Source organism: Olea europaea, chromosome 10 (assembly GCF_002742605.1).
Source record: "Olea europaea var. sylvestris chromosome 10, O_europaea_v1, whole genome shotgun sequence".
Lineage (NCBI taxonomy): Eukaryota > Viridiplantae > Streptophyta > Magnoliopsida > Lamiales > Oleaceae > Olea > Olea europaea.
The window spans coordinates 12400977-12423581 of record NC_036246.1 but is presented as its reverse complement, the minus strand read 5'-3'; the positions used below and the strand labels follow the sequence as shown (position 1 = coordinate 12423581).

The 22605-nt window shown below is 32.4% G+C and overlaps 4 protein-coding genes and 1 pseudogene across 11 annotated transcripts; all 5 read left to right on the top strand.

The window, feature by feature from the left end:
- The first annotated feature begins 6476 nt into the window (after positions 1 to 6476).
- On the top strand, positions 6477 to 13281 carry LOC111401264. Of its 4 annotated transcripts, none has more exons than XM_023028937.1 (4): positions 6477 to 6724; positions 12365 to 12439; positions 12525 to 12927; positions 13027 to 13281. In XM_023028937.1, exons 2-4 carry the CDS (start codon positions 12422 to 12424, stop codon positions 13089 to 13091), a joined length of 486 nt encoding a protein of 161 aa, XP_022884705.1. In that variant the 5' UTR covers positions 6477 to 6724; positions 12365 to 12421; the 3' UTR covers positions 13092 to 13281. The 4 variants fall into 4 exon arrangements, with proteins under 4 accessions (XP_022884705.1, XP_022884703.1, XP_022884707.1 ...); XM_023028935.1 differs by having other exon boundaries at positions 6477 to 6729; XM_023028939.1 differs by having other exon boundaries at positions 6480 to 6729; positions 12998 to 13281.
- LOC111400296 lies at positions 9042 to 12384 on the top strand. Its single transcript, XM_023027712.1, has 7 exons — positions 9042 to 9632; positions 9729 to 9829; positions 9956 to 10606; positions 10743 to 11312; positions 11399 to 11522; positions 11766 to 12243; positions 12365 to 12384. The coding sequence occupies exons 1-7, from the start codon at positions 9042 to 9044 to the stop codon at positions 12382 to 12384; spliced, it is 2535 nt and encodes an 844-aa protein (XP_022883480.1).
- A 10-nt stretch (positions 13282 to 13291) lies between the features above and the next one.
- LOC111401263 lies at positions 13292 to 14813 on the top strand. Of its 5 annotated transcripts, none has more exons than XM_023028931.1 (5): positions 13294 to 13467; positions 13555 to 13662; positions 13747 to 14004; positions 14100 to 14401; positions 14564 to 14810. In XM_023028931.1, exons 2-4 carry the CDS (start codon positions 13660 to 13662, stop codon positions 14388 to 14390), a joined length of 552 nt encoding a protein of 183 aa, XP_022884699.1. In that variant the 5' UTR covers positions 13294 to 13467; positions 13555 to 13659; the 3' UTR covers positions 14391 to 14401; positions 14564 to 14810. The 5 variants fall into 5 exon arrangements, with proteins under 5 accessions (XP_022884701.1, XP_022884699.1, XP_022884700.1 ...); XM_023028932.1 differs by having other exon boundaries at positions 13545 to 13662; XM_023028933.1 differs by having other exon boundaries at positions 13292 to 13662; positions 14570 to 14813.
- A 2357-nt stretch (positions 14814 to 17170) lies between these two features.
- LOC111400295 lies at positions 17171 to 18435 on the top strand. Its single transcript, XM_023027711.1, has 2 exons — positions 17171 to 17917; positions 18430 to 18435. Exons 1-2 carry the CDS (start codon positions 17171 to 17173, stop codon positions 18433 to 18435), a joined length of 753 nt encoding a protein of 250 aa, XP_022883479.1.
- A 2932-nt stretch (positions 18436 to 21367) lies between these two features.
- The window catches only part of LOC111401262, a 6083-nt pseudogene continuing 4845 nt past the window's right edge, over positions 21368 to 22605 (top strand).

The following is a 22605-nucleotide window of genomic DNA, read 5'->3' as shown; positions in this document are numbered from 1 at the left end:
TGTATATTCTATAAATTCAAAAGTTGTATATGTTTCCCATTTATTAAATTGTATAGCTAAGTCTGTACTTTTTATCCATGTTTTAATAGCTTTATTTTTATCTACACAGTGTAAATCTAATCATATTCCTGTTGTGTGAATTGGTTCATTATAAGATTTCATTGGATTTGTTTCTTTTATGTAATGTTTTCTTATATTTCCAGTGTATCTTTTCTGTATTTTTCTATATTGATTAATACCGTCCTTAAGAGGTATTGTAATATAATAAGGATAATCATATTCTTCATTACTACTGAATTCTATTTTTATATCTCGACTTGTTGATGGATTAGTATTCATCTTTGTATTTTTCATTTTTTCAGTCAATTCTTCTAACTGTTTTTTATATTCATTATATTTTTTACCAGTAGATTCTAAGAATTTGTTCTAGTTCTTCTACATCTGTAATCATATATTGATTTTTTTTCATGTTTTTTCCCTTTATTATTTTCTTTTTGTGTTATCCTAAAATTTTGAGGTGGATTAATTATAATCCTATCTTTTCCTTTAAAATTTTTATCTAAAAAAGCATTTCCTACTTGTAGGTTATGTTCTAAATTTTCTAGTCTTTTGTGTATATTTTCAAAACTCTCATTTGTAGTATTTTTAGGTAAGTAGGGATAACTTGATTTTTTATGTTTTTCAACTTTTTTCAAAAAATTTTCAATTATATTTTCTTCATCTACTATGTTCATCATTATTTTAGTTTCGTAACATGGCTATGATACCATTTCGTCGGAGTGTGCAGCAGAGGGGTTGTTAAGATTTTGAATCCAATTAAAATCTTCATAAGTATTTATAAGATCACAATAAAATTTATAAAATTCACTATCTTTTATTAAAACATTTTCTTTAATAATTATATTTAATTTGTTAATTCTTCTTTCCAGTTTAAGAATTTGTTTATGTATATTATTTTCTATTTTGATTGCTCTATTATCTATATAAACATTTTTATATTTTAATTTTGGATCTAAATATTCTGTAAAGAAACTTTTCAGATCTTCTGTTAAATAATTTAATTCATCATTTGTTGCATTTCTTAGATCAATAAAATTATGTATAATTTTTGGGTTTAAATTTATTAAAGATTCATGATCTATATTTCTTTAGGGACCTAAATAAAGGTTTTTATACATTGTAACGGCTTTGGTTGCAAATTCTCTAAGAGGGGTATTTTTGGAAAGATGATTTTTCAAAGGCTATTTTGCAAATGATTATATTTTCAGGTCTAATTTCACAATTTACTATTCTATTTAGGCTATTAGCAGGTATTTCCTCATTTTGAATTAGTATTCATGCTAGACTGTTTAACCCATAGGGTACCGATGTATGTACTATACAAGTAGAATGAATTAAATATTTTTCAAAAAATTGTGATTCGAGCCTATTACCTCTAGTTAGGATGATAGGAAGCTTAACCATCATGATAATGGTTGAATTTTGAATTTAAATTTAACAAAATAATATATGTTAAGACTCTAAGTGAGTCAGTGACTAATTTTTTATTTTTGTTGGTTTTCGTCATTTTAAATATTTTATGCTTTAATCATTTATAATATATAACTTATGAGTATTGAGTTTTAATTTATATGTTATTTGATAATTTGTCTACTGTGAATTGTGATTGATGAAAATTGAAAATGAGAAATTAGTAAATTTATAATTTGTGAATGAATTGGTGTTGAGAATTGGAAATTGAAACTTTAATTATATTTCAAAATTAATTTTAATTACCTTTAATATTTGATTAACGTTCAATTCTCATACTGATTATTGAATGACTTTTTCAATTGAATTTCAATCTAGTTCTAGTAGTGGTGTATTTAATCTCTCAACTACTTTTAGTCAAGCAAACGATTTGTTAAGCATTGATAACACAAAGAAGTTTTATATATCATGCAATTTATATTATTTCGGATTGTATTAAACTATAATATGATATAAATATACGATTTTTACGTTTTAGTTTATTTATATATAGATCGAAGAATTTTTAATATTATTTAATTTAATATTAATAAACGATATCGCTATACAGCCGTTGACTATCGACAGTCAATGGCCAACGATCAAGGGCCGCCCTAATTGAGTCGAAGTCTTGGATTCGCCCCTGGCTATGTGCAGGGTCTGGAATGTATTTTTTTGCATTGATGGTGAGATAAATTGGATAATATTAAGAGAGAAAAATAAAGTAATTTTTTTTATATTAGTATGAAATTAGAAGAATAAGAGAAGAGAAGAAAATAGAGAATTAAAACTTGTCTTTTGTATAATAATGAACACATATAAAAGGGTGTAAGGATGGGGGCAGGTATGGGCTATAAATTTTTGGGAAGAAATCATATCTTAGCTAGTAAGTATGCACCAAATCAATTTTCAGAGATTAAGTTTCAGAATGCAAAATTCAAGTTTTTGTTTTGTTTTAGTTTTAAATAATAATATTATGAAATTAAATTAATATACCCACACCCACTCCAACCAACCCCACTTTTCTTGTCAGCATCTACTCGTCATTTACATCCCCCCAACCTCCATACCATCAGTGACTTCTCCTCGACGGTAAACTAATCGACGCTCAACGACGATCGTGTTCGTCAGTTACTGAGACTCACCAGTGCCGGTATAATTTACAATGCTTTTTGAACCCAGTCCCCTGGAATGAGGTTGGAGAAATCAATGGCATATGACCAAATCTTTTAGATATGTAAATTGCGACCTGAGCTAATGGCTTGTGACCAAATCTCTTGAATCTATGACCTATGCACTTGACATGTGACCTATAACTTGATTTAACGGCTAGTGAACAAATTCTTTGGGTCTGTGACCAAATTTTTTTGAATTCGTAACTTGTGACCTATGCACTTTGACATATGACATGTTATATGTAATCGTGACTTGATCCAATGGGAGGTGAACAAATCTTTCAGATATGTGATTTGTGACATGATCCAATGACCCGTGACCAAATCTCTTGAATCTGTGACATGTGACTATTGCAATTTGATAGGTCACATGTACAATAGACTTGGTCATAAAAACTCAATCGACTGAGACATAAACACTACCACCATCACCACATGTGGACATTGATCCACCCCAACATTCTACCATAACCACCATATAGCACTTTACCACAACTAATCGCTCTACCACCATCACCACTAACAACCCAACAATCAAATGAATTACCAACATCAAAACTCCATTAAAGCATCAAATTGGAGGCACAGGGTCGCGATCGAAAGCCGCGATCGCCGTGAGTGTCGATAGTGGTGTGGCAGCGACAACAGCGCTGCCCCACGCCTCCTTACAACGATGAACCCAAAGCCAAATCCCAGCTACCCAACACCAAGTCTGAAGTTTGACGAATTGGGAGCATTGGTGGCTTCTCCCGGATCGAGCTCATCTGAAACTAAGTTGGGATCTCGATTTTCTGATTGGGTTAGCCCGGGATGAAGCTAATTAGAATTGTCACTGCAAGGCAGTTAGATCGCCATCGAGTCGCGCATAGCTGTGTTGGCCTTGCTAGCCAAAGCTCCGGTGATGAAGAGGAAAAGTCTTAACTCAGGCACTAATGGGGCAATAGTAGTCGGAGAGAGAGATGATGAGAGAAAGAAAGAGAGTGCAAATGAGAGATTATTTTTAATTTTGACTAATACCTGATTTATGCTCAAGTAAACTTAATACTTTATTTTAGAATTTCCATCTTGAAATATCTAGTGTGGTGTAATTTTTCTTAATTTTTTTTCTTTTTTCTCCTTGGCTCCTCCCCTGCGAGGGACGGACCAATTAAGGGCAGAGTAGGTGCAGTCGCCTTCACTGAATTTTCAAAACTCTTCGATTGGACTTTTTCAAATTTAAATTTTTAAATTTTTCTTTTTTGTTTCTTTCACAATTTATTTTAGCCATTTTCTGTTTCGTCCCCACTGAATCATAATCTTGGGTTCGCCTCCCTAACCTCTGCACATATATGATTTCATTAAAAGTTACAAAATGATCAAGATATAAACATTTAGAGTATGTTAAATTATTGTCTATATATTCTAATATGACTAGTCATTCATCATAATCTAATCATTTTTTACAACATTTCACCTTGAATTACTATTTACGCAATATTTGTCTTGTTTTTGAAAAATCCAAACAAAAAATATTACATTGTTATAACAAAGAGAAAAAGATTATATTTAATTACAAAAAAATTTAAAATTTAAGTAAAAAATGTTTCATTATTATAACCTAATCACGAAAACTTAATGGGACAAACCTAAATGAAGGAAAAAGAAAATATAATTACTTATTTTTCTCAATCTCACTAAAAAGATCTAAGAATAACACTAGTTAATCGAACAAGAGGAAATAGGTTGGAGGATAAAAACTAAAGTCCTAGAAATTTGTTAGGCATATAACTTAATGTATTACAATTGATCTAGAAATGCAGACATCCCAATTGTCATAAAAGTTAATTAAAAATAAAATAAAATCCAAAAGTAACCAAAATTTCCTATAACAAATTCTTAAAACATCAAAAAATTGAAATGAAAAGTAAAGAGCAAAGTCAATACATATGACAAGGAAAATATAGTGAAAATTAGCAAAATGAAAAAATTATCGAGGAATCAAACTCTCTGCTTAGTACAGATTCACTAGGCTCTTATGATTTCATGACTAACGTGGATCACAATTATCTGAAGGGCCAAATTCTTACCTCTCTTGGGTCTAATATCAAAACTTTCAATCGCTTTAATTTGTCAAAGGGTCAATTCTCTCTGTTTCAATACTAATTGGAAGCAATATGTTATGGGTATGGAATTAAGTCTAAAATGTGTGGTTGGACAAGATCAATGGAGCCAATCTGTCATGTTTTGCATCTAGCAGGCAACAAATTATGGAATGAGAAAAAAAAATGAAAAATTGCAGATTCAATTCATTCAACGACTTGGACTCAAACTCAATCCAAGTGTAAAATTTAAATGGAAAAATATATGATTTTTTTTTTTTTTTTGGTTCAACTTTTAAATTGGAATATTTTGATTTTCAATCTTTTATTGTTCTAAAAGTTAATGAAGACGATAACAACCCTTTAAATTTTTGTTAAAATGCCACGTTCATGATATATACAAATCAAAGAAAATAGAAGGAAAATAAAAAATGATAAAGAAAAAATTTAGGTATCCCTCACTGGCCCCCCTTGCTTGTTTCCTCTAGTTATCCTTTTGAGTTAGTTTTTGTCTTAATTTTAAAATTTAGGCACAAATTTATTTTCTATTAAAAGTAAATTCCACACCAATTAAAGATCAATATAAATTTTTTTTTTTATATATAAATAAAGACATGTGCTGCTACCCTTCTTAACAACATCGAATTTTTAGCTTCATATTATATAAGATTTCATTGTGCTCAAATGAACAATTTGGTCTATCAAAGCTCAAATGAAAGCCATCATCTTGTACAAACATTTTAAAGTCTAAAGGTAATATCCCACATCAAATAAAAATGAACACAAAAAAATATAAAAGCTTAGCTTCTCAACTATGTCTTTATTATCTGTGAGACGAATTGTGCAACAACAACGAAAAATTGAAGGTCGCACTGTCTCTATTTCAATATTCATGACTAACATAAACCATAATTTTGAATCAAAACTACAAGTTTTTCAAATCCAATGATATTTGATATGTTAGAATAATTCTAAAATATGAGTTTTCTATTTGATTGCAAATTTTACGGATTAGATGTATGACTCATAATGATACTATGATTAAGTCAAATTTGTTAAGTGATCAATTAGACCGTTTCACACCTTACGGGGTAATATAATGTGGCAATTTAAGTATGTGGGCCGAAAATATATGTAAACTCTAATCAGGGTTGGAGTCGTTAATGGGATGGCTCGGCAAATTTCTATATAATTGTTTATTAGCTTACCCCATTGACGACTAATATTTTGTGATGAGTAAGGAGATGAATATTTAGTTGCTAATATTCATATCCCCAATATCTTCTGCATGTATGAATCCTAAACTATCAATTTACAATTATGATTCTTGTTTCTTAACATGATTATTGTTAAATTCAACATTTGATACGCTCAATTAGCAAATAAATATTTCATGTTCATGTCTTATTTGATCGTATTTAATCGTGTCAAGTTTATTAGAAAAGAAAAACAGTATTATGAGAAATTACTACAACAAAATTCAATTTTTACAGCATTTATTTACGGCGTGCATTTATGACATGCCATAAAAATAGATTAATTACAGCGTGCACAAAAAGTAAACAGTAAAAAATCATTCGGTAAAATTATTTACGGCGTGCAAATGGTGCACGCCGTATTAAGCCATTTACGGCGTGCAACAGATGCACATCGTGTTTGACAAAAATTAAACATATTTACGGCTTGCATTTGCACGCCGTAGTATATCTTCAAAAACTCAATTAAAACACGGCATTTTTCTCCCATTCGTAAGATTCTCATCCCTTCTCAAAAATCACTGCGCCTCCTACGGTTCATTTTCCTCAGCAACCTCTTCTTCCTGTGCTGCCACCAGTCCACCACAGCCACCATCCTCGCCTTCGCCCAGCTCCTCAGCTCTAACTCTCCGCCTTCCACCCGTCGACCCCGAGCGCTAGCTCTCACTCTTGTCGTTGCCTCCCAAGACCCAAATCGAATATTTCTGTAAGGTAAGGATTCTTCAAATTAATACCTGTCCCTGTCTTTATAACGGTCTAGTTTCTTGAAAGAATTGTATGATTTAAGCTACTGAATGAGTTAGCATGAATCGGATTAATACCTAAAATCAGATTATTGTTTGGCTATTTCTTGATTCGTTATGTCATTCGACTTGATAATGAAATTAATTTTCGTATTGGATGTGCTGTTTGATTTTTGAATGAATTAAATTTAGGTGTTTTCAGTTATATCTCATTGTTGTTTGGCATTGTATTGATGTGTTTTCAATTCAGAGTAATTCCAACTAGGAAGAAAGAAACACACGCGAGTATTGGTACCCTTCAACTGGCACTGTGAATAAATGGCCAAGGCATGACTCCAAGTTGGTTCCCTAGGGATGAATTTTGATACTAGGGTCTGCTTTCCTCTAATGATAATATAATATATGCCTATTAGACTCCTCATTCTCCCTCAAGATATTAGAATGTGATAATGTATCCTGGAATTATGTCCATGGAATGAGAAAGCTGTTGTTCTAGTCATGGCCAGAATCCGATTTGATCGTCCATGCCACATAACATACTACAGAAGCTTTCGTCTTTCACAGATTGTTCCGATTTCTGGTACTGAATATCAGGTCTACACGTGGTCTGGAAAAGTTGTGCCGCGCCATTAGGCCTCATGGAAGGTGCAAAGATGGGTCTGGTTGAGTGGTGTGTAGATAAAGGGCTATCATTTGCTAGTGTTCTTAATATGTCTAGCTTAATATCACAACTGTTTTCACTTCTGTTACTGCAAGAACCTTCCATTTCTTGATGTGTCAATCCAATGGCCATAACACTATCTTCAATCTTTTCAAAAGCGGACATGAAAGATTGAATATAAAATCACTTGTTACAGTTCCCTTTAAATTTTAAATCCTCTAGTAGTGGGCTACTAAAGAGAAGCTTTTTGAAGATAGAAAAGACCAGAATGGAAAATTTTCGAATTTGGAAGATGAAAAGAAGCAAGAATCCAAATGTCCTTGTTTTTAAATAGTACATTTGGATTAATATCAGAACTAGTAGAAATATCCTCATTACCAAATAGTACATCATAGCCAAAATCAAAGGTTGAAATCTTTTGTTGTGCCTGCAGTGTTGGGCCTAAAACAAAAGCTTTCTATTTGTCCAAATTACACAAATAGGGATAAAATAGGGAATTGATTTGAAAAATTTTGGTTTTTGTTAAATACGTAAAAAATACAACATAAATTAGCGCTTAAAGAAAAATCTGGCAATTATGTGTAATATTTTTTTTTGGCAAATTACACTTTATATAATTTTCTTTATAATAAATGTAGCTTACATTTTTATTTATTTTGTTACATAGTTTATAATTTTTAAAATTGTAACTTACTACCTCTGTAATAATGTGATTAAATCCATATATTTTGTATGAATAATTCAAATTACCAAATTGTGTAATAATATATTATTCTTTTCTAATTTGCTGGTAATTTAATTAATAGATTATGTTTATTTTCTTAAAGTTCAGGACTCCGCAACGACAAAATGATACAATGAAATACAATATTTGTACAAATAATCATTTTAGGATATAAGAGGAATAGCCAATAAAGACTTCGTCTGTCTCTACAAATCAACCACTCTATTGTCATATAAAATCCAATCATGTTATAAATCAACATTATATTGTAATATAAATCAAAAGAGATTGATGATAGAACTTAATACCAACTCATGTAAGTATGTCTTGTCAATCCAGTGGCCATGACATAGTGTGTTAATTTTCGTTACCACATATGTAATTTTTCATGGTGACTTCAATTGTTATGCCATCATGAAAGTCAGTTTAGCACAAGTAATTACATAGGATGATACGACATCAAGTTTAGCCAAACAAACAAGAAAAGGTGCCCTTATATTCAGTTTCTAAAAGAATTTCAAGTTATCTGTACATGATGGCTCAAACTCAAGGCTTAAACTCAATTGCAATTTCTTTGAATCTCTATCCTTGGGGAGCACCAAGTATACATTATCTGCTTTAACATCTTCAAACTATCTCTTAAGAACTTCATAATCTTTCTCCAATTGCTTTGTCTTCCACCTTGCCCTAATGAAACTTTATTTGCAAAATGACTTACCTAATTGGAACTTGATTTCTAAGATGCCCTAATATAATTGTTTTTATTGTGTTATAACAGATTATAATTTAATAGTGTTGGTGTATTATCATGGATAAAGATTGGGTACACTTATCAAGGTTATCTCGTCCTTTTAAATTCAGAATATTTTAAAATATGTCTTCAAATGCTTTTTAAATGATTTATTTAGCATTTCTTCATAGAGTTTCAAAGGTGTATCAACGTGGTGCAAGAAAATTTGCAAATATGGTGCAAGCCAATGCGGGGAATCCAGAAAATGTCATATGCCCTTTCAAATGTTGCAAAACCCTATTCCACCAACATTTTGATGTAATGTATGGGCATTTGATCATTAATGGTATGGATCCTACGTATACTACCTGGGTGTTTCATGGGAAAAAATCGAATACAGCATCATTGCCTCCTCAAGATGTAGAAAATTTAGAGACGTATAGGATGTATAGAGATGCGTTTTTTCAGGATCATAATAGTGTAGAACCCGAGAAGGAAGATAGAGAGAAAGATTTTTCAAATCTATATGAAGGCGTAGAAATTCCTTTATATTTTGGTTGCACAAAGTATACAAGGATATCTACAACTGTTGTCTTATACAAGCTTAAAGCTACATATGGTATATTCGACAATGGTTTCAATGAACTTCTTGATATTATTCAAGATATGCTAGCACATGGGAACACCCTTCCTAATTCTTGCAATGCAATAAAAAGGTTATTGAAAACCTTTGATTTGGGGTATCAGAAGATACATGTATGCGTAAATGATTGTTGTTCGTTTAGAAATGATCTAGAGAATTTGGATACATGTCCGAAATGTGCATCTTTGTGATGGAAAGTTCATGAACAGACTAAGAAGATTAAAAAAGGGATACCTGCAAAGGTTCTGCAATATTTTTCGATTATACCGCGATTTAGAAGAATGTTTAGGGCACTTGATAAGGCAGAACAGTTAATATGACACTCAAATCACAAAAGTCTAGATGGAAAAATGCATCATCCAGTTGATTCATTAGCTTGGGAGAGAATTGATAAAAAATAATGGCCTTGTTTTGCATCAGAACCACGAAATCTTAGACTTGGCCTTTCTTCTAATGGATTTAATCCCTTTGGTGACCTAAGTTCTAGGTATAGTTGTTGGCCAGTGATACTAGTTATATATAATCTCTCTCATTGGATATGCATGTCTAAGGAAAATTTGTTGTTGGCTTTATTAATCCCAGGTCCCAAGCAACCTGGAAATGATATAGATGTGTATCTAAAACCACTAATAGAAGACTTAAAGAAGTTGTGGAATATTGGTGTTGAAGTATATGATCGATTTACCAAGTCCACCTTCAATTTGAAAGCTGTATTGATGTGGACAATTAATGATCTTCCGGCTTATGGGAACTTATCAGGATATCCTACGAAAGGCGAAGTAGCATGTCCAGTATCTGGTTTATCCACATGTGCAAAATGGTTAACTTATAGTCGAAAGTTTTCATACATGGGTCATAGAAGATTTCTTGCATATAATCAGCCTTATCAGTTAAAAGAAGCTTGGTTTGATGGAAACAAGGAGCATAGGCCTAGTCCTAAAATATTAACCGGTCAAGAAGTGATGTGTTCAATCAAGATTGTTAGCAATAATTGGGGAAAAATAGGAAAAAAAAGAAGGATGAAAAAATCATATTCTAATTGGCCATGGAAAAAAAGTCAATATTCTTTGAGCTGCCATATTGGGAGGTTAGTCAATTTAAACTATCTTGAATTAGTTATTTCTTTGCTTAAACTTTTTTTAAATTTATATTGTTATTTTTCAAACACTACTTTTGCGCCATAATTTGGATGTAATTCACATTGAGAAGAATGTTTGCGAAAGCATTCTTGGCACTATTTTGCATGTGAAGGAAAAATCAAAAGATGGGTTAAATTCCCGTAAGGATTTACTCAATATGGGTATTAGAAAGGAGCTTCATCTAGAATTGAAAGGAAATATATATTATCTCCCCACAGCATCATATATGCTATCCAAAAAAGAGAAAGAGTTATTTTGTAAGAGGCTATTTGATTTAAGATTACTTGATGGTTATAGTTCTAACATTTCAAAGTGTGTATCATTAACAGATAATAGGATTTTAAATATAAAGTCTCATGATTGTCATGTACTCATACAACAATTGTTATTAGTTGCATTAAGAGGACTTTTACCTAAAGGACCAAGAAATGCAATCTTTCGACTATGTGCATTTTTCAACGAAATATGTCAAAGAGTCGTCGATAAAAATAAATTAGAAAAACTTGAGGAGGATGTTGCTGTGACTTTTTGTATGCTAGAATTGTATTTTCCACCATCTTTTTTTGACATAATGATTCATTTAACCATCCACCTTGAGCGTGAGGTTCGTATTGGTAGACATGTACAATATCGTTGGATGTATTCATTTGAGAGGTAAATTACTATTATACTTTTGTAAGTATTCAAACTTTCTTCTTCTAATTACTTATATATCTAATGCCTATTATATGATTCATTAGGTTTATGAAAACACTTAAAGGATATGTTAGAAATCATTCAAGACCTGAGGGCTGTATAGCAAAGCGTTATTTAGCCGATGAATGTATGCATTTTTGTAGTGGTTACATGAAACAAGCTGCTGAAGTAGGTGTTCGACATACTCGAAATGAAGATTTTGAGAATGAAACAATTATTGAGGGACGTCCAATTTCTGAAGGAAAGTCAAAGACTTTGAGTCCAAAAATGTTGTCGCTCATCGTTATGTACTATTTAATAGCGTTGTAGTTGAGCCATGCATAATGTAATGAAACTAGTTAATTTATTAGTTTAACATTGATTAATATTCTCTCAAACTTCTCTTATTTTTATTTATTTATTTTCGTTTAGGATCAAAATAGTGGTGTTTCTATTGAAGCACAAACTATTTGTCGATCAAGTGTGAAGGATATAAGCCATGTAGTTGGTAAAATATCTTATTACGGGGTTATCAGAGACATTATTTTACTAGATTATCATAGTTTTAAAATTCCTATGTTACATTGTGATTGGGCAAATATAGATAGTGGAGTCAAAAGTGAAGAAGGATTTACCTTGATAAATCTTCATAAAGGACAACATCAATTTGAAAGAGATCCATTTATTTTAACTTCACAAGCAAAACAAGTTTTTTATTCTAAAGAGAGCGATACATCTAATTGGTATATTGTATTAAAGGCACCTCCCAGAGGATTTCATGAGTTAGAAAATTTTGATGAGGAGGCTTATACTCCATCCACTTTAGATGCAAATGCATTAAGACTTGATATAACTGTTGAAGATGAAGGTTATGTAAAATATGATTGTGATGGCATTGATATTGAACATGGTAATTGTATATCTTTAAGATTCTTTCTTGCTCTATTTTAATATAAAAGTTATGTGATATTATATTGATGTTAATGTCTTTATTGTCTCTAATTCCATTATTTATTGCTTTATTTTTGTAGATGCAAACGATGAAAGCTGAGTTTTGTTGATGCTTTTGTCCACACGAGTGAAATAAGATGACATATCATGGTGAAGTAAGTTCCCAGATTGTAAATATAATAATTTTCATTAGTAAAATCAAGTAAAATATTTCTTGTTTTTCTTATTTGTTTAATACAGTCCTCTAATCAAGGCTACAAGAAGTCAAAACGAGCTAAAAAAGCTTTAAATGTTGTTGCCACAAGAGAAGAGAATGAAAGGATAAGAATATCAGAAGGAGGTTCTAATTCTGTTCAAAACATACAAGTTAATGATGTGCAACATGATGTAGAAGTGCTGCCTAATAGTGCTAGTACTACTGAGAAAGGAAAGAAGAGAAGGGGTCGAGCAAAATTGAATTATCTCAACAAGGGAAAGGGCGCGAAATTACCAGAGAGTTTAATGAAAGAGGGCAGCCAATTTGTAAAGGTTCAACTAAGTTATCATCATTTATTGGGACTACAACTAGAGAACTTATACCAATTACATGGAAAAATTGGAAAGATATCAGCAAAAATTTTCTTGATGACACATGTTAGTGCAGGTAATATAAATTTTGCGTCTCTTTTATAATTTAAATTAAATTACTATTAATATTGTGTGCTTTGTTGCAGCAAAAGTTTGATGTTTATATTTGTCATAGAAAATATATCATGCAAAAAATGGGAAAGATTTGGCAAGATCATCGATCTAATGTGCTTAAAGTAATCAATGAAAGAGGAACAAAAAATGGGAAAGATTTGGCAAGATCATCGATCTAATGTGCTTAAAGTAATCAATGAAAGAGGAAAAACAATTGGCATAACACGAGCTGCTGCTCTCCTCAAGCTCGATAATGTTGAATCAATGGAAGAATGGCAAGCATTTGTCAAAGAACACAATTCTCAACCGTATAAGGCAAGCTGTTATTACTTTTTCCTAAATTGCTTACTGCATCTGCTCTATATTCCTAATAAAAGTTTTGCTTACACGGTACTAATTGATGTTGTAGGAAAAAAGAGAAAGATTCAGAAAGATGAGAGCAGGTCAAACTTTAATGCATACAACAAGTAGAAAGGGCTTTGCTCGTTTAGAAGCTGAAATGGTAAAAATTTGTTAAATTTAAAGTTAAATTTGCTTAACAAATTATAAACGTTTACGTTATTACATATATGAAATAAGTGAAATGTAGCATGCCGAAAGTGAAGACCCAGATTCCATAATGAGAGATGATGTTTATATTCGAGGGCATACGTGAAAAAATGGTGAATCTACTAATGAATCAGTTGGGGAAACAATGGTAACAATATTGCTTTTCGTGATTTTTGGTCATTCAAAGCTTATATTTATAATTTTAGCCCATTAATTTATTTCCTCATCTCAGAACAAAATAAAAGCATGTTCACAGACGGTTACTTCTCCTAGCCAACACTCCCTTAAAGATGATGGTGTTGCTAGAGTACTTGGTCCTGAACTTCAAGGACGGGTAAGAGGTCTTGGTTTTGGTGCGACTCCTTTAAAGTTGAGTGCTTTGATGCACAATCATAACTTGCAAACTCAAATGCAAGAGTTGAGAGATGAAATTAAAGAATTAAAAGCTTTGTTTCAAATGAAGAGTAAGAGTTTTGAACAAGAAGATAATGTAAGTGAAAATAAAAATATTGAACGTTATTCTAAATTACATATGATTTCTATATACAAAATAATAAATTGTACAATTGGATATGAATTTTACAGCCTAGAGACGGAAGCTTGAATGGGTCAAATAACCTTCAAAATAGGAAATGCAAATTGTTATCTTGGTTTGAGAAAGCTGATGTTGTTGCAAAAGGTGAAATCGCATCAACAAATCTAAGTGATTTGGTGCATCATGTACCACTTGGTAATGAATGTTGGAGAGTTTGGGTTAATGAAGTGATTGATAATGTCAGCTTATATCGTCCTACACGTGAGCTTTTTCTTCTTGAGGATGCATTAGGAAGTACAATAGAATGGCCAATTAGGTACATTGAAGTGGATTCGCTATAATCACAATGAAGGTATGCTTAACTTCTTTTCTATTTTAATTTCACAACTCATTAGACAAATATATTACAATTCAAGTCCTCCTAGCATTCTTGCTTCTGTGGGTCTAACACTTTTAATTGGCCATTGATGACCATTGAGTGGAACTTGATCGCTAACATTTGATGAAATTTCAGGTACAGGCAGATTACAAATGAGCATTGCTGAAGTCTCACCCAGATCGAGCTCCGCACTCATGTGATTGGAAAGCATTCTTTTATTTGTAAAATAACTTATTAGTGTTGGTTGAACTTATGTCTGTTGGTTGAGAAGCAATTAGTTATGAATCAGGCTTGTCATTTGTTGAACTTATGTCTATTGGTTGAGAAAATGAAAAGTAGTTGTTACATTTTATTTATATATGATAAATGTTAGTGTTAATTTTTTCATCCTTGAGCCTAGAATAACTAATTAGTTTAATGTAGTTTATCATGCTAGCTTGTACTCAAAGAGTTGGAATTGGATTTGTGTAATTATTGTAGGTGCTAGTAATCAAATAAACAAAAGGATTTTTAAAAACGGCACGCCGTAAAAGCTAACCGAGTCATTTTCTAAGGCATGCGATGGTACGCTATTAAAGGTAAAACGAGCGCAATTACGGCATGCCAGCGCACGCCGTAAAATAATGGGATTATTAACGGCGTGCAATTGCCCTCCGTTAAAAGGTACCTTATACATCTTTTACGGCATGCAAGTAAAAGGTTGTGGACTTTTAACGGTGTTCTATAACTGCGCGCCATGCACGCCGTAAAAAGTTAAGATTTTTTATGGCATCACTTTATATGGCGTGCGTTCGCACGCCGTAAATCACTTTTTACGGCATGCATTGCACGCCGTAAAAAGTGAATTATGTTGTATACATGCAGAATTTCCGTATATTGTATTGCAAATAGCAATAAAACGAATCAGTCAGCCTATGCGAAACAAATTTCCACTTCAGCTCAAGATTATTTACTGAAATATGACAGAATTTATGAAATTCAAATGTTAGTTGTCCCAGCTGTTTCCAGCAGGAAGTTTGTTACATTACAATATTACATAAGACGTTGACTAGGTTGTGTATAAATGTGTCAAAATGGTTTGGACTGTCCGAAAATTTGATCCTGATTTGGGTCGGACCGTCTTAAGAGGCAATATGTGTTGATCTCGATGTTCTAGGTTAGGACCATGCCAAACATTTTACGTCCCGACAAACCCAACTCTCATTGATCAAGAGCATTCCGAGTCGCTGCACAATCCGTTCACTTTGAATGGTTAATTCAGCGTCCGAATTGTGTTGCCGGGTTTCAAACCGAACAAACCGGTCTGAAATTACTATTGACGACTTGAGATGATGCATTGATGACAAGTTGAACGACATAGAACGATCAAAAGTTTTCGGGTGCTCATTAATCAAAATAAAGTGAGATATTGTAAGAAAAAAATAACTAATATAATTAACTTTTGAAAATCTTCAATCCTCGAAGTTCAAGATCTAAATTTTTGAAGATGTAATATTGCTAGCTGTGACGCATGAACCTTCATATTTGTCACTCCAGAGATTTTATTTGCAGTCCTCAAGCTCTTGAAACCAAATTAAAGAATACTATTTCAAGATACGTTGATCAAATCTAGATTGATATTTTTCTTTTTGGTGAATTTTATTAGCGCTTGATTGAATTTAAAGGGTATTTGATTTGTCATCGAAACAAAAATTATAATTGAAGTTCGGAGTTCTAGATGAATTAATTAGGAAAAGATCGGATGACAACCGGGTTTCTTTGAGAAACACGTATATGTAACTCGTCAATTATTAATCGACTATGTAATTTAGTCAAGGACAGGTACATGTAACGTGGAATTAGGTGTGGACAGGTTTTATGAAGCCAAATTGCCAAACTGTCATGTTTAACCGTGTGAGATTTATGAGAAACAGGATGACAAATTACGTGCAGGATTTCCATGAATTCTTTATATTTTAATGGCAAATAGCAATTACTTACAACTCATTGCGTGCCCATTGGAGAAGGTGAAAGGTCATAAATTTCCACTTCAGCTCTATATTTTTTTATATGAAATAAGACAGAATTTACGACACTAACCTATTATTGCACGTGTGGTTGCCAGGGGTGTCAAAAGAGCTAAACCGTCAAGATCAAGTTTGAAGCGGCCTGATAAACTGTGGATCTGGGCTCCGGTCTCTACCGGTTAGTCCATCTTTTATCAAATCAAGGCTACATGTACGAGAAAATACACAGACAGATTTACAAAAGGGTGATACTACATGTACACTTTTAGTTGTAATTTTACATCTCTCTCACATGGAGGGAGGTGTACACATAATCCATGTAAGAATGATGTAATCTATTATGTATACCAAAAGTGTACAATTAGACTAATCTTTTACAAAATGTCACGTGACAACATTTTATTGGATTTTGGATAAAAATATGGTTAAAAAAGCCGATCAGGTTCTACCATCTCATCACTTGTACAAATATCATTTCTGTAATCAAATTTAGCAAGGTGGGACAGCTTTAATGAGAGGCACCCGTGGTCTCAGAAGAGGAAACCAATGAGCAATGCACAGTGCCCACGTGCAATGCTTCCAACAGCCTGCAATTATTCGCGGATCCAGTCCCCAATCCCCAGAACCCCCTCGTGTTTATTTCTCCTTTCCGCGTTGTCTCCCTTTATAAACTCCCCATTATTCATTTCCTCCTCACAATTCACGAACAAAATTAAACGGGCTCCATTCTCCAACAATGGTGGTGTCTGGTTTTCGTAGATCTCTGTCCTTTCCAAACCAGTCGAATAAACCACGAAAAACACTTCATGTTCGATCAACTAGTCTTCCATGTAGATCATCATCACACCCTGTGATTTCTCAGCTCAAAGATGAAATCAGTGAGCTTAAATCTCGGAATTCATCGGAAGCTACGTGTGTGTCTGTTTGTGAGGGGTTGAAAAGGCTCAAAATTGTCCATGAATCCCTTGATGATTTCCTCCAGCTGCCTCAAACAAAGGAATCGCTTTCTTGTAACTCTGATTTGATCGAAAAGTTCTTGGAAGATTTTCTTCGATTTGTCGACGTTTATGGGATATTCCAAACGTTATTTTTGACGTTGAAACAGGAGTATTTGGCAGTGCAGATGGCTGTAAAAAGAAAAGATGAGGCCAAAATAGCCATGCACGTAAAGAATCTCAGCAAAATTGCTAAAGAAATTGGCAAACTCGAATCCTCAGTTCAATCCATTGGGAAAAATTACTTATTTTCTGATAATTTTGATGCTGAATTCGCAGAAATTATCAGAGATGTAATAGAGGTTACAGTCTCGGTTTCAGTTTCACTTTTTGGTGGACTTTCGGTGGCATTGGGCAGCCGTAAACCATCTCGAATGGGGCTGAGCTGGAAGAAAGTGAAGGTTCGACAAGGGATTCAAGAATTTCAACAAATTAATTTGGAAACATTGATGGGATTGAGAAAAAAGGATGATGAAGAAATGAAAATGGTGTGCAAAAAAATGCAAGAATTAGTGGAAGATTGTATGGTTGAGATTGAAAGTTGTGGAGAAAGATCATTCAGGAGTTTGATCAACACTAGGGTTTCGCTCCTCAATTTCCTAACACAATAGAATCTTAATAAAAGAAAATTTGAAAAGATGTAAAAAAAATTTATCTCTGTTCTCAATAGTGTTTTCGAGTAGTGAAAAATGTAAACACGTACATATATGAGAAAAGCTATTTACAACACATTTGTGTTACTTGCTTTCATTTTTCTTTTTATATTTATTTCTAAAATTATTCTTTTTATTTATTATTTTTAAATAGCTATGATGAGTTTAATTAAGTCCTTATTTGGTGAGAATTAAAATTAGATTTTTTTTTTTTTTTTTTTAGTTTGTGAAAAAAGTTGATAAAATGTATAGTTGAAAATTTATATAAAAATTTGATTAAAATTAATTGTTAAGTTTGACTTAAATTGAAATCTTAATCTTAATGGGTTAATGTTACAATTTTCCAGTGTTGAAATGAAAACCGAACGGCCATGCATGTGAACTGTGAATAATAAGAAGAGGCAGTGCACATGATTTGATTCACAATAATGCAAATGGGGTATTATATAATTAAGCAATTACTAATTAATTCCTTCATAATTTAAGACATAATAGTCAGTTAATTATAAGTGCACTATTAATCTAGATAATATATAAAGTATTTGTTATCTATTATAATGTCATTAATTTATAGGGAAAATTGCTTATTTGGTCCCCGATCTTTGGTAAATTCATCTCCAGCCTTAATTGAACTTTTGAATCCCCAACTTCAAATGTACTCGAAAGAAAATTATATCCTTATTCATATTAAAAATTTATGAAAACAAAAATTAAATAGAATTCTGGTGTCCATCATTGGAAAGAAATAAATGGTTTCGCGGATGATGCTACCAAAAAGATGTACCTGGTAAACCGTGAGCTAGTGGTCTGAACTTCGAGCTTGTATCTCACAAATGAGCACGAACAGTCTTCCGATACCTGAAACAAAAGGTAACGAGGTGTGTTCTCGTCGCCCCTCCGATACTTAAGTCAGACGGGAAGATTAATGAGAGAAGGTATTGAGTTAGTGATAATGAAAAACATACCTTGATGTTGACCCTTGGCCAAGTATTTATAGGCGTTGGTGGGGGAGCTGTAGAAGGATTCTATTACTGAAAGAGTCATTTCTCCTTAGGGCTAGGTGTTGGAGTTTAATTAGAAGTGTTATGTTAGAGTTCTAATCAAGGAAGGAATAGATTAAGATAGGATCTACTCTTTCGAGATTAAGTCGGTGGGTACGTGCCAAGTTTAAGGTGGGAACGATCGAATTAAATGATAACCCCGACTTTATGCCGACGTGATACGCCAAGATCAACTCGGGGGGTCATAGGTCGAGGTCGAGATTTGTGGTTGTAATGAAGTCGAATTCGGGGGGACCCAAATCTGAGTCATCAACGCGAATATTGCCAACATTATTTTCTCCTATCAAAGTGGATTTGTAGCAGAGCCTAACATTTCGATAATGTTCTACTAGCTCAAGAATGAGTCTCACCGTTGGATAAAAAATGTCGTGATGGGAACATAATGTTTAGTTAGATATGGCAAAGGCTTACAACCACGTTCAATGGTATTTCCTTTATGAGATTTTAAATAGGTTAGAACATATCATTTTTTGCTTCCAAGTTTTATCAAAGCTTCGATCCCAATCATCTATTTTTATGATCTATAGTTTTGAATGCAGTGAATTCACTATAAGTAAGATGGCAAAAAGATTCCTATCACAAACTTGAGTCCCATTTTATGTTCGAGGAAATAGAACGAATATAGATTATGTACTCATAAGTATCTTTATTTTTAAGTTCGAGTATTATATACACTCCTTGATTATCTTAAAAGCTAATTAATGATTTGATATAAATTATTAATGCCTAAGTTGCCGTAAAGATAATATCAAAATTTTATATCATTTGTTCATCAATTTGATGAAATTTGTGATTGAAAAGTGGTAAATCTCATAAAATATATTGTTTAAATTAATTATTGACCATCACTTAGATTAAATTTTAATCTTACCAAACAGGGCATAACAACATTTTAAAAAAGCAAAGGAAAATTAAAATGAAGTTTTAGCACGGATCCCATGAATTGGAGATCCTAAGACACATAGGAGGACGAGGCTCGCGTGGGACTGTCCTCTCTCGCAGATGCGCCATTTTCCCAGTCATATAAGCTGCTGTTTGGACGTGAAATTGTGTTGGAAAATGTTTGTCGTACGTCACCAGATTTTATTATTATTATTATTATTATTATTATTATTATTATTTTAATAGATTTATGAGATGGCCAAAAAAATAATAATAATAAAAATGTGAAGGAGTTTTATTTTGTAGCTGGTTGTATTTTAAATTAATCATATTTCACTATATCATCTGTCGATAAATAAATCTATAAATTATAATGTACATGTAGCACAACTAAATTTTGCTAGTGTATCAAAATTGGCTAAGCTTAAACTTTTACTAACAAATAATTAGGCCCGGTTAGATTTAATTAAAAATAATAATTAAAATTGAAGTAAAAATTAATAATTAAATTTATCGTATATTTTATAAAATCCACAATTTTTACATATTTTTGTTAACTTTTATCAATATTTATTAGAAATTTAATTTTTATCTAACTCAAATAGATGCTTAATAATTAGAGTTTTGCTAGATGAACATTGCTTCTTCAAATAGTATAATCCTAATAATTATTGATTTTATATCATGAATGATTTAATAAGCATTAATACTCATTTTATATTAAATATCAATGACGTGTCATATGAATCAATTGGTGAATTTTAAATTCAGGGTGCGTTGATTGCAAACATGAAATTTGTATAAAAAATAAATAAATTCTAGACAATTCCTTCAATTGCCTAAAATTTATTTGTATAGAAATTATTAGTTAAATTTGTTTGATTGATTTAATTTTGAACGTAGAAAATTTTATATTTGTCCATTTTTATTGGTGGGTAAATGAAAAAAATGACAGGTGAGACCTAAAAAATAAAAATTATCAATCCCTAAAGAAACTGTTTTTCTTATTTTTGAGAAAAATATGATCACATAATCAAAAGTTGAAAAATATTTTTCAAAAAAAAATTGTCAATCAAACACTGAAGGAAAAAAAAAAAAAAACTTTGAAGGAAAATAAAGTAAATATAAAACACTCTGAATTCAAATATCGAGATCCACTATAAATTTATCCATCAATAGAATTATATGATATATCATTGTGCTCCGAATCTAATGAGCACATATGTAAAATTAATATTTTAACTTTAATGTGAAATTATAATTTTAGCTAAACAAGTCCTCAGACGATAGAATAAAGTTTCTTTCTAATTTTATTTATTTATTATTTTTTTATGCTTTCCAGTCACGTAATTCTGAACAGAAGAAAAGGAAAAATCTGAATTGAACTCCTTTTTAGATTCTCACAGGAAAAAAATTTGAAAATCATAGAAAATTCAGAGCAGAACTGAAAAGAAAACCAAAAACCCAAATTATCTCTGTAGTATATACGCAGCTGACATACGAAAAATGTTTTATATAATTGGTCGTAACTGAGTTAACTCGGCCGAGTCATGGGCTGCTGCGAATCGTTGTTCTCGAGGAAACCGCGCTTGGAAAAGGATCATTGGCACCACAGCCAGCACCGACGTTCTTCTTCTGCCAAAGGCGCTTCCTCCGTGGGCGGCGGAGGGGGCTCGTCGGGCTTCGCGGAGTTCACTTTGGCGGAGCTGAAGGCAGCTACAAACAACTTCAGCTCCGATAAAATCGTCTCTGAGAGCGGAGAGAAGGCTCCCAATGTCGTCTATGAAGGCCGCCTGCAGAACCGCCGCTGGATCGCTGTCAAAAAATTCACCAAAATGGCCTGGCCAGATCCTAAACAGTTCGCTGTACGAACATGATTCAGTTATACACACACATATAAATATACAAGTTTTGATTTCTAGTTTTGGAAAATGGATTGACTTTATTTATTCATGTTTTGTATTTGAAAGGAGGAAGCAAAGGAAGTGGGGAAACTGAGGCATAAAAGGCTAGCAAATTTGATAGGGTATTGCTGTGATGGGGATGAGAGGCTACTAGTGGCGGAGTTCATGCCTAACGAGACTCTTGCTAAGCATTTATTTCACTGTATGTTCTATTCTTGCTTCAGCTTTATTCGTCATTTATTTATTGCATTTTAACATTTCTTCTTCATTCTTGTATCTAGATGTGTTTTTTAGGAGATAGTGGAAAATGCAGCCAAGTTCATAGCTTGGTCAATTATTAGTTCCTTATTCATTCCCTAAACAACATATTTTATTATTATTGAAGTTAATAATATCATAGTAACATGCTTCGAGCAATGCTTTTAGAATATAGATGGTGGTTAGTTGCTATGTTAATTATGGATCTTTGGCATTCCTTTCTGAAAGCATAAGTCTATTTGAATTTTAATTCAAAACAATTCTTAGGATGAAATTTTACGTCAGTTTTGTATGCTTGCCCAACTCTTTGCTTGTCATGCATCTGTAACAAATGATTAATCTACAGAATTGATACAGAAACTAGCTTCTGAAATTTAAGCATGTTCCTATTTTCTAGAAGTTGAGAGTTTTCCCTATC

Bases quoted from the DNA above. Each gene is read 5' to 3' on its own strand.
- LOC111400296 (XM_023027712.1), top strand. From the start codon at position 9,042: ATGATTTATTTAGCATTTCTTCATAGAGTTTCAAAGGTGTATCAACGT. The intron at 10,607-10,742 runs GTTAGTCAATTT...TGTTTGCGAAAG, and splicing joins TTGAGCTGCCATATTGGGAG to CATTCTTGGCACTATTTTGC. The intron at 12,244-12,364 runs GTAATTGTATAT...TTATTTTTGTAG, and splicing joins TGGCATTGATATTGAACATG to ATGCAAACGATGAAAGCTGA.
- LOC111401264 (XM_023028937.1), top strand. The intron at 12,928-13,026 runs GTAATATAAATT...TATTTGTCATAG, and splicing joins GATGACACATGTTAGTGCAG to AAAATATATCATGCAAAAAA.
- LOC111401263 (XM_023028933.1), top strand. The intron at 14,005-14,099 runs GTAAGTGAAAAT...TGAATTTTACAG, and splicing joins GTTTTGAACAAGAAGATAAT to CCTAGAGACGGAAGCTTGAA.
- LOC111400295 (XM_023027711.1), top strand. From the start codon at position 17,171: ATGGTGGTGTCTGGTTTTCGTAGATCTCTGTCCTTTCCAAACCAGTCG.